At 56.2% G+C, this 15,430-nt stretch overlaps 2 protein-coding genes across 4 annotated transcripts; both read right to left on the minus strand.

Annotated features, from left to right (window-relative positions):
• Window positions 1–982: 982 nt before the first annotated feature.
• OXER1 (oxoeicosanoid receptor 1) lies at window positions 983–2,554 on the minus strand. The gene has a single exon (XM_032497406.1). It carries the CDS (start codon window positions 2,524–2,526, stop codon window positions 1,378–1,380), a length of 1,149 nt encoding a protein of 382 aa, XP_032353297.1. The 5' UTR covers window positions 2,527–2,554; the 3' UTR covers window positions 983–1,377.
• On the minus strand, window positions 2,525–15,345 carry HAAO (3-hydroxyanthranilate 3,4-dioxygenase). Of its 3 annotated transcripts, none has more exons than XM_014554612.2 (10): window positions 14,902–15,344; window positions 12,949–13,027; window positions 11,089–11,172; window positions 10,781–10,887; window positions 8,211–8,300; window positions 7,831–7,874; window positions 7,400–7,545; window positions 5,534–5,602; window positions 5,261–5,343; window positions 2,525–2,656 (listed from the first exon to the last, which is right to left on the minus strand). In XM_014554612.2, exons 1-10 carry the CDS (start codon window positions 14,979–14,981, stop codon window positions 2,650–2,652), a joined length of 789 nt encoding a protein of 262 aa, XP_014410098.1. In that variant the 5' UTR covers window positions 14,982–15,344; the 3' UTR covers window positions 2,525–2,649. The 3 variants fall into 3 exon arrangements, with proteins under 3 accessions (XP_014410098.1, XP_006179240.1, XP_032353298.1); XM_006179178.3 differs by lacking the exon at window positions 2,525–2,656 and adding an exon at window positions 4,757–5,155 and having other exon boundaries at window positions 14,902–15,333; XM_032497407.1 differs by lacking the exons at window positions 2,525–2,656; window positions 8,211–8,300 and adding an exon at window positions 4,757–5,155 and having other exon boundaries at window positions 14,902–15,345.
• Window positions 15,346–15,430: the final 85 nt, after the last annotated feature.

Consider the following 15,430-nt stretch of genomic DNA (forward strand, 5'->3'; position numbering starts at 1 on the left):
GGACTAAGAAGATTAAAGCAATTGGGAACAGGGGATTTGGTCCCATCAGACCTTGTATCTGAAGCCTAAAAGCCTGTGGCTGGGGTGACGATTGGAGAAACAGTCCTAGGCCCTTGTCTCCTCCAGCAGGAAGAGGTGTGTGTGTTGGGGGGACGTTCATTCTCCTGAGATGGCTAGGGCTGAGGATATGTGGGGTTCAGGGGTGCATGTTTGGGGCTTTAGTCACCTCTTTGTAGCCCTTTGGAAGCCCTGAAGGCTGTGTGCCCCCTATGACTTCCCCTGTGGACAGAGGACAGACACATCACCCCACCCCAAAAGAAACCCCTGACTCATGCAACATACACGTCTTGTGCGTGGGGGCCCTAGGCAGCAGATAGGTTATCTTGGGTGCTCTCAGACATTGACACAGGCATACTGAACAGAACAGAAAGGGGTGGAGGTGGGCAAGACGGCTTTGGTTCTGAGGGAGGGCAGTGGGCCAGCTCTGGTGACCCTGAAGCCCCTGCCTCACCCAGTGTCCTTTCCTGGTGTGGTAGCAGCCACCACAGGTTCCAGGGCCAGGGAAGGGTACTTGGCGCTGAGGAAAGCCAGGGGAGGGGGTCTAAGCGGAGCCAAGAGCTTGAACTGGATGGAGGTGGCAAATTCCCAGGCTGAAGAGCCTCACATCATCCCAGAGGAGAGAAGGGCAAGGCCCTTGGTGCCTTGGGCAGGACCTCGGGATTGCAGAGGGGACCTGGAGGCCAGAGAAGAGCAGGGGCCTCCCAGGGGTCCAGGCAGGCCACCTCTCCTGTGAGCCTGAGGGCCTCTCCTGGGGAAGTGTTCTGACTTTAAGGACACACAGGGCAGGGCCCTGGACAGTTTCCCCACTCTGTCCCCAGAGTGTCCCTTCATCTTGGGGAACCCACTTTGAACCCTACTGATGCTAGGGCCAGATGGACCCAGTGACATTTATTTGGTTTTCCTTCGAACAGCTGAGGCAGGCTTGCATTTTCAAAAGGAACTTTACTAGTATTGAGAGAGAAAAGCAAGATCACAGAAAACGCAGCTTTCCGGTTGTTAAGCAAGACTTCTGCTCTCAGTTATCAGGCTCTGGCTGGGAACTGGGCAGCTGGAGCTCCCAAAGCCCCTGCCTGTCTCCTCCTGCCGTCGTGCTCTGCGCTGTGGGGACATCATGCCTGGCACACTACTCCAAACCAAGACCCTTTTCTCTTCCTGCCACCCACCTGGCTCCTGCAGATGTCCCTTGTCCAGTTGGCTGAGGGGCCCTGTGCTGGCAATAGACCAGGGAGTGACCTTGTCCCTCCCGCCCAGAGCCTGCCTGTCCTCGCTCCTGCGGCACAGGCCACAGACCCCCAGTCCGGGGAGGGGCCTTCCTGGTCAGTCCTCCTCCGAGATTTCCAGCGAGACCTCCGCCTTCAGCCTCCCCGTGGCCTCTGCCTTCTTAGAGGACACCCATCGGCGTGCAGAGAGCTGGTAGGAGCTCTCATCCCTGGCTGGACCCTGCGAGCCCTGGGTGAGGCCCAGCAGAGCCCGGCCCTGGCGGAGGAATTTGGGGCTGGAGAAGCAGTAGAGCACGGGGTCCAGGACACTGTTGAGGTAGGTGAAGGCCAGGGAGCTGTGGAAGAGCTGCGTGCAGACGTTGAGGGTGGGGCAGGCCCGCAGGCGGAAGGCCACGATGGAAGCACCGCCGAAGATGACGCTGGGCAGGAAGCAAACGGTGTAGACGGCCACCACCGCGGCCAGCACGCGCATGGCCCTGCGCGGGCCCGCCTGCCTGTCCAGGCCGCGGCGCCGGAGGCTGAGCGCCATGCTCACGATGGCGAAGAGGATGAGCGCCAGCGGCAGGAAGAACTCCAGCAGGAACAGCGCCTGGTGCCAGCGGAGTGAGGCCGAGGGGCGCGTGCCCAGCTGGTAACTGAGGCAGGAGTGGCCGGAGTAGGCGGTCAGGAGCAGGTGCCCGTTGAGGAGCAGGAGACCCCCCCAGAGCCCCCCGGCCACCTGGGCGGCTGCCCCCACCGAGGCCCTGCTCAGCGCGTGGTGGGGCCGCACCACCTTCAGGTAGCGGTTGAGCGCGATGGCCGTGAGGAAGACCACGCTGGCCGAGCGGTTGGTGGACATCATGAAGAGGCTGACTTTGCAGGCAGCACCTCCGAAGCGCCAGGTCTCCTGGCGGAAGTAGTAGTCCACGCGCAGGGGCAGGTTGATGATTAGGAGAAAGTCCGCCACCACCAGGCTGACCAGGAAGACTGTGCTGGACGTCCAGGGCCGCATGTGGAAGCAGAAGATGAAGAAGGCCAAGCCGTTCCCCACAAGGCCCAGGACAAACTCCATGCCCAGGACTGGCGCCAGGAGGGCAGACACCGTGGGGGAGGAGGCCGGGCGGCAGGGAGCTGAGGCCTCTCCAGGTGACCCCAAGGCAGTGGTGAAGGCAGAGGGAGAGAAGGAGGGAGAGGGAGGGAGGGAGGCGGGGAGAGTGGAGGGGGAGAGAGAAGAAAGGGGAGATGCAGAGCTCATGTTAAATTCCATGGGATCCGTGGGCTGTGGACCTGAGAGAAGTTTCCAGGGTCTTCCTACCCCAGCACGAGTGTTCAGGGATGAGTGCTTGCTCTCAGCTGGCCACCACAATGACTCAGTATCCTGGGGTTTGCATCAACAGCTGCTGAGAAACACCCAGGGTTCCTATTTGCAGGCAAAGGGGAACCCTGCAGGCCTCCCTCCCTCCCCTCCTCCCCGGGGCAGTGAGTGGCCTGTGAGGTCTCTAAGCCCAGCCTCAGTTGCAGTCTGCAAGGCAGGGCTCAGCAGGGGTGATCGGAGGCCCTGAGAGACCCTGCATGGGGAGGAGGGCCAAGCTGGGGTGAAGTTGAGGACAGTGTTCGCAGCCCTGAGTGGTCTGACATTTGCTTGCCTGAAGGCAGGAGCTGGTCCTGGCAACTCACAGCCCTCTGGAATATGCAGACCACTCTGGAGACTACCTCCTTGCCTCTACCTGCTCTGGCAGCAGCAGGGACTGTGGACTCAACAATGTTGCCCTGGGAGAGGGAGGCCTGGTGGGAACAGCCTGCTGTATGTCCGCCAGCCTGCTGTGGTTATTCCCAGGTTCCGACAGTTCCAAAGTTGTGATGGTCCCAAGTCCACGTCCATGATGAAGACCATCCCACAGGCAGAGGGCACCCCTGCCAAGTTTCTACTGCCATGACCTGGGGATCTGGGGGCTTCTCCCACAAACAGAACAATCCTGAGAATCGAGTTTCTCTGCCATTGTCCACCCACCTCGGTGGGCCATCATCCTCTATGCACTACCCACTTTCCCAGTGCGTGGTGTTCTCATGAGCCCATAGGGGCAGGCCCGTGGGTAAAGATGAGGGCTGGGGCTCCTGGGAACCTGGGACAGCACCAAGAGAGGCTGTGGTTCCAGCTCCAGGACTTGATAACCTCCCTTGCTAACTGACTATGGTCAGTGGGGTGCCATGTGCTGCCAACTCTGCTTAGGACTGGGTTTCAGGCACAGTGGCTGTTGGCCCCTCTCCTGCAGACCCTCTAGGCCTTTCCACTGGCCAAGGCTAAGGGCAGACAGCCTGCGATCACAGGGTGCAGGGTGGTCGGACCACAAGCCTGAGATTTGAATGCAGACAGGCCTGGGCTGGAAACAGCCTCTCTGAGTCTCATCTGTAAGGTGGGTGTTCCACCTTCCTATTGACATGTGAGGATTTAATGAGGTCAGGTCTGTAAAAACTTCTAGCAAATTCCTTGGCACAGAGTTAGTGTTCAGAAAAACAGGTTCTAATTTTCATGATTTTCTGTCTAGGATCAGGCCTGCCTTTGGCACTAGGAGCAAACTCCCCTTCTTGTGGCCACCTGCTCTCTGCCCAGCGGGCCTCCCCTGGACATTCCTTTGTCCTGTCAGCTCCCGCACAGAGCAACTCATTGCCTTAGCCTCTGCCCTCACTGCCCAGGACTGGTCACAAGTTAGGGGAAGGCGGGTGGTGTTTTTGCTTTGCTTGCAGGAGAGGAAATCCCTTAGGGGTAGAGCGGTAGGTGGGTGAGGGTTCCGACATCCCTCAGGGCTGGAAGCCCTTTCGGCAAGGTCAGGGCCTCCTTTAGTCAGAGGAGGGGATCAAAGCAGTGAGCTGCCAGGCTGGGGTGGGGAAGGCAGGGTTCAGACTCAAGTTTTCTGGAGGAAGCTTTGATTCTACCCAGGGACCTGTTTAACCCAGATCAGCTTCAGTTCCCTCCCCAGGCGGCCCCTCACCAACTTCTCACTGAAGTCCCAGGAAACTGAGCCCAGATCTCCCACTGCAGGTTCCATGTTTCATCTCTACCTACTGCTGTGCCCAGAGCTCCCAGCACCCCTGGACCCCACGGGGGCCTGTGCATAGCAGGGGGCGCAGGGGGATGAGGCCAGACACCTCTCCCCCTGCTGCCAAGCTCCCCATACAGCTTCACAGCCCTGTGCAGGCTCATCACGATCTTCGGGTATTAACCGTAGTTCTCTCTGGGGGCGGGGGGCGGTTGTGTTTTTTACGTATTTCTGTGTTTTCTACAATTAGCACAGGTCACTTCTGTTATTGGGGAGAAAAACCTCAACAGATGCTATTTTTTAAAGTTATGTAAAAAGAGTAGGTGAGAAAGAGGCAGATAAGAGACCCTTCACACATCCATGGCCACCTGGTGCCCCAGACACCGCCACACAGTCACGGGAGCTCGCGGTGCCTGCCATCCCCCATGGCCTGTGTGAGTGCAGACAAGCAGGCGCTCATCCACCAGGAAGCCTTTATTGAGGGCCTTCTTGGCGGCAGGGACAGAGGGCTGGAGAGGCAGCCTGGCCTCAGGGAGCAGTTCACCTGGCCGAACTGTGTAGAGGGCTGTTAGGAGAGAAGGGGAGTTACTGTCCCCAGCAACCTGGCATCCTGGCCGAGAGGACAGGAGATGGATGGGTGGCACTGATGTTCAGGGCCCAGCCCGGGGCACGCTGAGTCACTTGGCAGCAGTACACATAGAAGCAGTGAGGCGGGGGGAGTTATTTGGCAGGGGTGGTGTTCAGGCCAGGGTGGCTGCTCTGGGCTCACAGCAAGAGGGTCACCCTAGGGGCTTCTTGCGGGCGGGGTCCTGGGTCACAGAGAGGGCTGCGGAGCCTCGCCCTTGCTCCCAGGAGTACCTGTGGAGACGCCGGTGGGCAGGGGTCAGACAAGGTTGGGCCCTGAGGATCCCAGGGAAAGGAGGGCAGTCCCAGTGTTGGGGGTCAGTCCTCCTAGGGACTCACGCAGTCCCGGCTGGCACCAGGAAGCTGTCATCAGCGTTCAGGCTCAGGCGCAGTCCTTCCATCATCAACACCGAGGAGCCCTCCTAGGAAAGAGGAGTAGGAGAAGGGAATGGAGGCTGTTGGCCACCACACCTGTGTGAGCATCCCTGAGTCTGCCTCAGGAAGGAAGCCCTGGGAGCCGGTCCAGGCTAGGGGCGTCTAAGACCCAGTAACAGCCTGGTCCCCAAGGGCTGGCAGGAGGCTGGGCCACCCTCTCCCAGGGACCCCACTTGCCAGCTGCCACAGCCATACGTCCACGTCCTGTCTCGAGCCTTTGCTGCTGCCTTGTCCGTGGACGATCACCTGGTAGGAAGTGACACAGACCGTTCTGGTGTGCCCTGCCCCACACAGGACCAGGCCTTGAACCTGCCCCCAGACACCAGGCCTGTATGGGGCAGGGGTGGGGCCCACAACACAGCTTCATTTCCATGCGCAGAGCAGAGACCAGGAATTGGAGAGGAAGGCTGCTCAGGCCACAGGCCTCCCTGCCCACCTGCTGTCGGGATCACACATGCCTGTCCTTCACACACACGTGCATATCTGCTCCCTCTGACACATGACACAACTACTGCTGACTCATATGGATGCCCGCCTGCCAGGGACACACTAGGGACACACGCACACTTGTATACAGGCACAGTGCAAACCCATGTACCACACACACATGAACGCCCCAAAGGATACCTGTCTCCCTTCCTCCATGAGATGTTAGGAGTCTGGCCTAAGGAGGAGGAGGGAGATGGGAGGGGATGAGCGGGAGTGAGAGGGAGGCTGAGCTGCTCCTATCTGCATCAGCCTGGAAGCCCACAGCTACTGTGCAGGCCACCTTCCCACAGGCCCAGAGTGGAACCCAGTAGATATTTGCTGGAGTAAACGGAAGCAGGGAGGAGGAAGGGTGTGAAAGAGGCGGAAGGCAGGGCCACGGGGCGGGAGGCGCTTGGTGGTGTGTGCACCGGCTCCCACAGCCCTGTATAAGCTCAGAGGCTTGTTGGCCAGGCCTCTTAGGGCACGTCTGCATCCAGTGAGCATCCCTCCATAGGGTTGTCTGATTCAAACTGCAAGGGATGTGGCAAATTGCAAAGCACAAGTGAACATGAGCCTCCTAGCAGGTCTCCTTGTTGCCACACTTGCCCACCTGACCTGGTCCTCATGTAGCCTACAGTGATCTTTTTGAAACACCACTCTAGCCTGGTCACACACCTGCTTCAACATTTGGGTGAAGCTCTCCTGTCTCCAGGACAGGTCCTTGCACCTTGCCCAGCCCAGGAGGGCTGCGAACACCTGGGCACTGCCTGCTACTCTGGCCATCTAGCAATTGTGCCTGCTGCCCCCACCCCTTGCCCTGGTCCCCCAACCTCAGCTATCTGCAATATCAGTCAGTTTCAAGCCTCCAGACCTTTGCTCATGCTTCTCTTTCACCTGGAATGCTCTCTCCATCTCCCTTTCTTCCTTTTGCAAACTCCTATATTAGCTTTAAAGCTCAGCCTATACATCACCTCTGCCAGGAAGTCTTCCCTGACTTCCCTCACAGCTGGGTTCCTTCTTTATCCTCCTATGGCTTCCCGTAGCTTCTCTAGCAAAGAATGTGTCACATGCTTGTGGCAATTGTTGATTAACTTGTCCAACTGCCAGACGATACCTTCATCTATCTTATTTTCCTACCAAAACCTGAAACATAACAGGCCCTCAATAAATGTTGAATGAAAGGAGGCCAGCTTTGTTGGGCTCTCTCACTGTGCAACTCTTCACCCAATCCTCACCCCCAAATATCTCTGTCCCTTCTGGCTCCTAAGGCTATGATTGCCCAAAGGCCCAGGAATTCCTGGCAGGGGGTTGACACTAGACTCTCAGGAACCTGCTGTGGATGGGGGCAACCCCTTACTCTGAAAGCAAAGGAGGATTGCTGGGGACCAGGTAGCTTCCATGGGCTTCCACTCACAACAAAGCCATCATTCTCTGAGTCAGGGAGGAAAAAGGAAAGTCTGTGATCGTGTCTGCAACCTCCAGAACTGGCAAGTGAGTGTGTGTGTCCATGTGTCACCAGTTCCCATCTCCCAGGGCTGCTGGGTGGGTGCCCTGGGTGGCCCAGGGCTGCATTACCTGGGTCTCATAGGTGTCCCCAAACAGGCTGAGCGGTGTGCCTGCCTGCAGCTCCTTGCGGTGGCCATCCAGCCAGGCCTCCAGGGACATGGGCTCCATGATGGACCGTGTACTCAGGGGGAATGGTGGTTCCTTGAGCAGCTGGTCTGCACCCACAGCACAGCTGTGGTCAGTGTCTTCTGGCCTCGCCTGAACAGCCCCAGCAGACCCAGTTCCCAGTGGTCCCAGCTCCTAGTCTCTGGAATGGGCTCTGAATCCAGCTCAAGGACCCAGCAGCCATGTGGGGGTACTATTTGGTGCCATTTTCTTGTGCCTTGAGTACTGGACAGAGTACTCAAAAGGAGACTCCCTGGTACCCAGGGCCAAGAGCCATCCTTCTGTGGGAAGGGAGGGAGGGAGGGAGGGAGAAAGGTGGTTCCCGGTGGCCTCACCAGGCTTGGGCTTCCCTGTTCTGTGCTGCTCAGAGGTGAAGAACCTATAGGAAGAAATGCACAGGGGGAGTGGCTAGTAAGACACAGGAACACACACACTCACACTCATACACTCTAGGGCACAGGAGCCCACATATGCTCATAGGGCCCTCACACAACTTGTTGTATATCTGCCATCCTTTCCCTCCCCTCCCCAGGTTGCTTTCCAGCCCGGGGTCCTCCCACCCCGGGAGAGGCAGACTTTCTCCCTAAATCCTGGGCGTGGTGGCTCCGGGCTGGCCAGTGCTGCCGAGGAGCACTGCTGGGATGGGTCTGCTCTCCCCGCCAGAGCGCAGGGCTCCTCAAGAGAGCCAGGGGCAGGGGCAGGGCTGGGGGCTCACTCCTGGATGATGGGGGCCAACTGTGTGCCAAGGTCCTCGCAGTAAAACCACTTTTCAAACAGGACGGCCGTGGTGTCCCCCACGTAGTACCTGCCAGAACAAAGGACAGCACGCGGCTCCCCACCTGGACGGCCTCAGGGCAGCCTCTCTCAGGCCTGGCTCTGCTAGTGGACGCCTGCGCCCCCACCCCAGCCCTGCACAGCTGACTGCCAGCTTCGTCCTGTTGGCGCCACCTAGTGGCCAATGCACGCTCACCCACACCCACGCCTGGCTCTCCCAGGAACACCTGTGTGGCCCCAAAGTGGGAGGACTATTATCAGCCCCATTCTCATAGCTCCTCCTAGTTCCCAAACCTGACCATTTACAAAGAAGACAGAAGTAACTCTGAAGCTCAGAGAGAAGCTGGGCAGCGCGGCAGGGATTACACAGCCTGTAAGTGGCACAAGCAGGGCAGACCCGAGACAGTCTTAGAAGCATAGGGAACATCAGTGACAAGTGTTTTTCCAAAAACTGAGGAAGCTGAGGCTGACCAGGACCCGTGGCTGGATCTCCACCTGCCTGCTGGCATTCTAGGTCGGAGCACATGGAACCTTAAGGAACCAATGTGCAGAAGATGCCCCCCAGATGACGGGGTTCTTCTCCCCTTGGGGTCATGGATCCCTTTGAGAACTAGAGCAAAGCACTGGGCCTCTTCTCTGGAGGAAGGTCCACATGCATGCCCACATAGCCTCCAGCAGACTCCCTGAAGTCACCTGGGCCCCCAGCCCCCAGCTCCGCTGGCCTGAGGAATGTCTGGCAGACACATGCCCGGCCTCAGGGCCCTATGTGTGCAGCACATCTACTGACCAAATGCCTAATCCCCAGGCTCAGCTCCCAGGGCCAACACAGCTCTGCTCTTCAGCTCCTCCCGAAAAAGAGAAGTGGTCCTGCTTATGGGAGGTGGTTTACAGACACACAGTGCATCCACCCCACCTGACACCCTGAGTTCCAACCTGGGATGGAGCTGGCCACCAGAAAGCCTCATAACCAGACCTCGATGTCCTCCAGGAATTGCCTTCAGAGTGGCATTTTCACGTTAAGCCTCTGGCTTTTATTAAAGGTCAAAAGCAGCAGATGAAATCTGTTATTGAATTTGCTGTAAAAATGTTACTGAAGACGCTGTCCTCTCCATCACTAAAAACTCCTCATATAAAGCCCCGTGTGAAAAATTGCCTTTCAAATTTAAGGCCAGGCATCTATTCCTATAACAGACTGTTCTGCAGTAAATTACTGTGCAGTCATTAATACTGTGTTTTTTGAAAAGCATGTAATAGTATGAGAAATACTCCTGAATTTTTTTTTAATGTAAAAAAAGCAAAACTCAAACCCATGCTTACAGTAAGACTGCAATGTTGTAAGGTTGCAGATAAGCACAGAAAGAAGACGAGATGGAAATTTAAGTGCTTTGTTGGATTTAATTGGTGGGATGACTTTTGTTTTTCTCTTTATTTTTGTTAATTTCGTTTAATTGAGGTATCATTCGCATACTATAATATTTACTCTTTTCTTGACAGGTAATTTTGTTTAGTTTGCTTTCTTGTACTTTTCCAGACTTCAGGATTAAATGGGTGTGACTTTGGTAATTAGAAAAAAGGGGAAGCATTAAAAAAATTGTCCATTAAAACAAAAGATTAGGGGCAAAGTATCCTGATTTCAGTAGCCTGTTGAGAAATTTTTATTTTCTCAGTTAAAAAAATACAAAATATAGCTTAGCTTTTAGAAAAAATTCTGTGTCCCCCAGAACCAAAGGCTGAGTCCTCCTTTCGGAGGAATAATAATCGGGTGACTGACTGGAACGAGATGGGAGCTCAGCTAGAGAAACTCAGCAGCCATCTCTGCACCTGTGTTCACCCCCTCCTTGGTGCTGACTCACGCTCCCATCTAGGCTGTCCCGGCCCTAATGTCATTTTTCTCAATAATGCCAGCTCGGCTGCTTTCTTTCAGCTCGGGTCCAGTTTCTTCATCTGTAAAGTACAGATGATAACAGTACCTACCCAATATGATCATTGTGAGGATTAAACGAATAAATACACATAAAGTGATTGCCCAGTGCGCAGCACGTTGCAAATGTTATACAAATGTTAGCGCTGGTTGTGGAATGAGCTGGGGTAGAGAAGCAAGGATAGGCGTGCACTGGCAGAGACCTAATGAACTCTGGGGCCAGAGGCTGGGAGAAGCAGCGGTGTTCCAGGCTGCCCTGGGCCAGGTGGGTCTGACGTTGGCATCCTTCCCGCCTTTCCCCAGCAGATCTCAGTGCAGAAAGCATAGGTTCTGGTCTCAGCTAGAAGGTGTCTGGCTGAATGGGCTTCCAGGCAGGTCACAGAGAACATCCCCCCCACCTACCTTCATCATGAAACCCATCCTAGCACCTACCCCAACCTCTCCCCGTCAGCCAGCAAACACAGGCTCTCCATTGCCACCGAACCCTCTCCATGGCCAGGAAGTGCTTCCTTGGGTCTACCCTAGGATCCTTTCCTCTGCTGCTTGCCACCCCCATCTCCGCCCCAAATGCCCAGACCAGGCCCATTTACCTGAGCCCATCTAGTTCTGTTTTCAGCCGCCTCCGCTCAATCACCAGCCCCATGGTGTTGGCAAACCGCTGTGGAGAGTGGGGGACCCCAGCAGGCAGGAGGAAGATCTGCAGCGGTGGGGACAAGGTGCCAGCAAGGCTGCAGTCCCCCACAGAGACCTCAGTGCTGCAGTGTCCTGGCCTCGCCAGCCGACCCGCAGTCCAGCCCAGCCCTCCCCCTACACCAGGAGAAGGCTGAGAGGAAGAGACCTCCACCAGAGCCAGGATAAGTGGACACGAGGGGGTTCCTGTGCTGGGGCTCAGCCTCACCTCTCCCTGCCGAATGACCACATCCCGGTGTTTCCCTCGCTCCAGGACTCGGAGAAGCATGTCACCCTCCAGCTGGTAAAACACCTGTGAGACAGGACAGCAGATGGGCTCGGACCCTCCCCACTTCCCCTTCCAGGTACTTGGCCTGGGTTCTGTCCAGAAAACCTGAGAAACTTCCTGAGGGCCTCGGAGTTTATAAGCAGCAACTTCAATCCTGCCCTGAGGTGCCAGTCTCCCTGACACACACCACAGATAAAAGTGCTGGGGACATATAACGATCATACCTGGACACTAAAGTGATAACCAAAGTACCTAGGACCCAACAGCTGGTGTCTGGCTTGGGGGCAGGGGGCTGGCTGGGATGCTCCCTGGACAATTCAAGGACCCATCAGCCATGTAGGAGAATCACCCGTTTACTGTGTCCCAGGGCCTGGGCAAGCGCTTTCCCATACAGGCAGATCTTCTTGTATTGTGCCTTGCTTCGTTGTGCTTCCCAGCTAGTGTGTGTGTTTTTTTTTTTTTTTTTAAACAAATTAAAGGTTGTGGCAACCCTGCATCAAGCAAATCTATTTGGTGCCATTTTTCAAAAAGTATTACTTCCAAATTAAGGTATGTGCATTGCTCCAAAAATATTATTAGCCCCGTTCTGCAGAAAAGGAAAAAAGAAAACTGAGGCTCAGAGAGTAATGCAGCTTGCCCAAGGTCACACAGTCAGTCCTGGAGCAGCAGTGTGGGCCTGAGTCTGCATGTAGCCCTGGAGCCTGGGCTGGCTCCTCTGACCGCAGCGATGTCAGGCACGGTGTGGGCAGTGCTGGGCCAAATCCCTCTGGGAGCCGGTGGGCCATGTACATGGTGGACTTGATGCTGGAAGCGGGGTTGGGGGGTGAATTGGGGGGTGCTGTGGGGGCTGGGAGCACTTGCCGCCTGCTATCTCCCAGGTTGGGGAGGGGGGCTGCAGGGCTCCTACTGTATTTTTCCTATTTCATCCTAAGTCCCTAATTAATGTGTTTACTGAGATCACCCATGGAGCTGGGAGGAGGAGGAGGCAGACACATTTCCTCTCTACCAGTCACACACTGGGTGTTAAAAGCTCCAGCCAAATAGTTGATGGGGTGTTATTAATAATAATTATTATTATTATCATGTAAGGAGTTAGAGGAGATAGTAGATGCTGTGACAAGAACCTCTAAGAGAAATCAATCTGAGCTCAGGGAAACTAGAGAAACTTGGCTTTACCATCTGCCACGAAGGGCAAACTGACAACCCCCCCGCCCCCCGCGAAGGGTAATTTGAGGAAGGGCAGGAAGAGTCTTCATAGCTCGCAGCCCTGTAGGGTGGGTGGTCTGAGGGGTTTCTCAGGATGCAGGACCATCATGGCTGGAATCAAGAAAGTCCAGGGCAAACCAAGTCAGCTGGCCACCTTACAGCACGACCTAGAACTAAAACTAGGCTCCAGGGACCAGGGCAGAGCACCCAAGTCCCTCTCAGCATTTGGGTCTCATTTTGGAGGTTGATCTCACATATTCAGGTTTGGGGGCAAGGGGACCAGTGCACCACCCCCAGAGCATGGACAGTCCTGTGTCCAGAGGATTATGCCCCAAAACTAGAACCTCCCACACGCACAGAGGCTGGGCTCTTTTCCCCGCTTCCCCAGCAGATTCCTTTGACGATGGGGTTGTCAAGGGTGTCACTGGGTGCCCACAACTTCCAGGCAGCAGTTTCACCCTGTGGTTTCAGTTGTGCCCCCTTCACCCATCAGCCATCTGACCGCCCCCTTCTCCTGTCCACAGGCTCTGGCCCTGTCATAGGAAGTGTCCCCTCCCATGGGCTGGGTCAGGGGAGGGGACAGGGCAGGCTTACCTCCTCACCCTCCTCGATGTGGTAGTCCTTCCTGGTATTGGGGCCCCCTACAAACATGATTTTGAGCTGCTTCTGGTGCCTGCAATGGATGAGGGGGGAGAAGTCATGAACCAGCTCGTGGGAGAAGACAGGAGGGCTGTAGGGGCCCATGGGGGAGCTAGAGGGAGCCTGGGCACACCTCGGGGAGGTAACAGGGCTGTTTGTGCATCGCTGTCCCTGTCAGTCTCCACGTTCATCCCAGTGTGCCCGTGTGCATCCAAGAGTCTGTGTGTGTGTGTGTGAGACTGTAGGTGTGCCTGTGTTCTTCCTCTGCTCAAAGCCCTCCAAGCAGCTTCCCATGTCCGCCCCAGCCCAACATTCACATGTTGAAGTCCAAACCCCAGTCCCTCAGAATGTGACCTAATTTGGCACTAGGGTCATTGCAGATGTAATTAGTTAAGCTGCGATGAGGTTGTACTGGAGTAGTAGTCATAAGGTAATATGACTGGTGTCCTTACTAAAAGGGGAGATTGAGACACAGACACACTCACAAGGAGACACCCATGTGAAGATAAAGGCAGAGGTCAAGGTGATACAGCAGAAGCCAAGCAATGCAGAGATTGCAGCCAAACCCCCAGGAGCTGGGAGAGGCCTGGAGCAGCCTAGCGCTCTCAGGTCTGCCTGCCTGCCTCACCCCTTGTTTATTTATATGTATTGGCTGCCTCCTCTCATCTGAATGTCAGCTCCACCAGGAAGGGACTTCTGTCAGTTTCCTGTGGATCTTCAGTGTCCAGAACAGTGCCTGGCATCTATCAGGTGCTCAGTGAGCATCTGCTGAGTGAGTAAAGGGAAGGCCTGCATTTTGTGATTATTAATATTGGGGCAGTGCTGGAGGGCAGGGTGGGGGCCTGGAGGCAGGGGGAGCCCGTAAGTACCCATTGTGACAAGGGTGGAACCAGAGCAGTGGCCATGGACCTGGAGAGGAGCAGATGGAAGTGAGACACCATTAGGGGGAGAAAGTGAGGGTGGAGGATGAGACTGGACGGGGATGAAGTGGAGGAAAGGGTTGAGGGTGACGACAGTGATAGAAGAGACCAGGTTTTGGGGGAGATGCTGAACATCAGCTGTGGCAGTGCTGCGCAGTGAGAAGAGTGTGGACTTTGGAGTCAAACTCTTGCATATGCTTGGGTCTGGACCCTGTCCCGAACTAGCTCTGTTGACATTGGGAAAGTTATTTATTAAAAATCCTACCTCATGGGGCTACTGGGAAAATTAAAGGAGATGATGGGAAAACACTTGGTGGTCTCTGGCTGGTCAAGGTGTGAAAGATTGTAGCTGAGTGGTTTGAGAAGCCGCCCTGTTGGAGATGCTCTGCAGACACAGCAAACATGGGGCTGTGAGCCCGGAGCTGGGGAGCACAGGCGGTCCGGCCACCCAGTCGAATGTGGGGGAAGGAGGTGAAAGGGCCAGAGGGGACGGCCTCTGAAGACAAATCATGATCCTCCCATGGGAGCGGATCCTCTGATTTCACCCTCTGCCTGCAGCTTCCCAGATAGAGCTGGGGTGTATGATTGGGCTATCCCCAGGCCTCAGTTCTGCAATTCGTAGGTATCAACCCCACCCCCACAAGTTTCTGAGAGTTAATAGGGGTTGGAGAGCTGTTTCTCAGCCCTGGTGGGGAGGCTGCGACCTGCCATTTGCAGCTCTCCTAGTCTCAGTCACCTAGCCACCCTCAAACGCCAAGGACACAATCTCCACGCAGTCATCAGAAAGAGAAACAGAAAGAGGGTGGTGAAACCCGGAACAGCCCGTCCCCACCCTCCTCTGAACACCATGAGGATGACATACCCCCTTTCTGCAAGTTCTGGGTGAAGGAATTTGGAGCTGGAGCTTGAAGGGTGAAAGGTGAGGGGTGCAGATGGAAGACGAGGTGAGGACAGAGGGCACGAGGATGGGGGCGTGCGTGGGACTCACAGGAGCTTGTTGCAGACCGGGGGCAGGAAAGAGGCCCGGTTCTCCTCCACCCAGGCCTTCACTCTCACCGGATGCGCCATCGCTGCCCGGGAGCCGAGCTCTGGAGCTGCGTCCTCTGCGCCGTCGGCGCGGCGCGACCCGGCCCAGCCGCCTACTGGCCGCCGGCTGAATCAGCAACTGGGGTCAAAGGGCGGGGCAATACCCCCGGCCGCGCGGCGGCCCCTCGCGGACTTGGGTCCGGAGCCATCCGCGTCTCCGCGGCGCCCGAGTGGAGCGGCGGTTCCAAACACAAGGCACAGGATCGAGAACCTTCCTGGCCCCTTGTCCCACTTTCCGCCTGGGCCCCAGGAAGACTCCAAAGAAATCCTATAAGGGGGAGAAGGAGGTTTGGAATCCCGAGCGCCTGAGCACAGGGGTGCTGGCAGTAGGTTGAAGCCTTAGTTTCCTCTTCTGACAACTGGGAGTGTCTACACAGCCTTCTCAGGGTTACACAGCGGCCGCCAGAGGCCCCCGCTGACGTTAGTGCCCT

This window comes from Camelus ferus, chromosome 15 (assembly GCF_009834535.1).
Source record: "Camelus ferus isolate YT-003-E chromosome 15, BCGSAC_Cfer_1.0, whole genome shotgun sequence".
Taxonomy (NCBI): domain Eukaryota; kingdom Metazoa; phylum Chordata; class Mammalia; order Artiodactyla; family Camelidae; genus Camelus; species Camelus ferus.

Excerpts from the sequence above, each read along its gene's own strand:
- OXER1 (XM_032497406.1), bottom strand. The coding sequence starts at position 2,526 with ATGGAATTTAACATGAGCTCTGCATCTCCCCTTTCTTCTCTCTCCCCC.
- HAAO (XM_006179178.3), bottom strand. The coding sequence starts at position 14,981 with ATGGCGCATCCGGTGAGAGTGAAGGCCTGGGTGGAGGAGAACCGGGCC. Across the intron at positions 11,173-12,948 it reads ACATCGAGGAGGGTGAGGAG|GTGTTTTACCAGCTGGAGGG; the intron begins GTAAGCCTGCCC and ends CCTGTCTCACAG. Across the intron at positions 5,344-5,533 it reads ACGTATGGCTGTGGCAGCTG|GAGGGCTCCTCGGTGTTGAT; the intron begins GCAAGTGGGGTC and ends CCTCTTTCCTAG.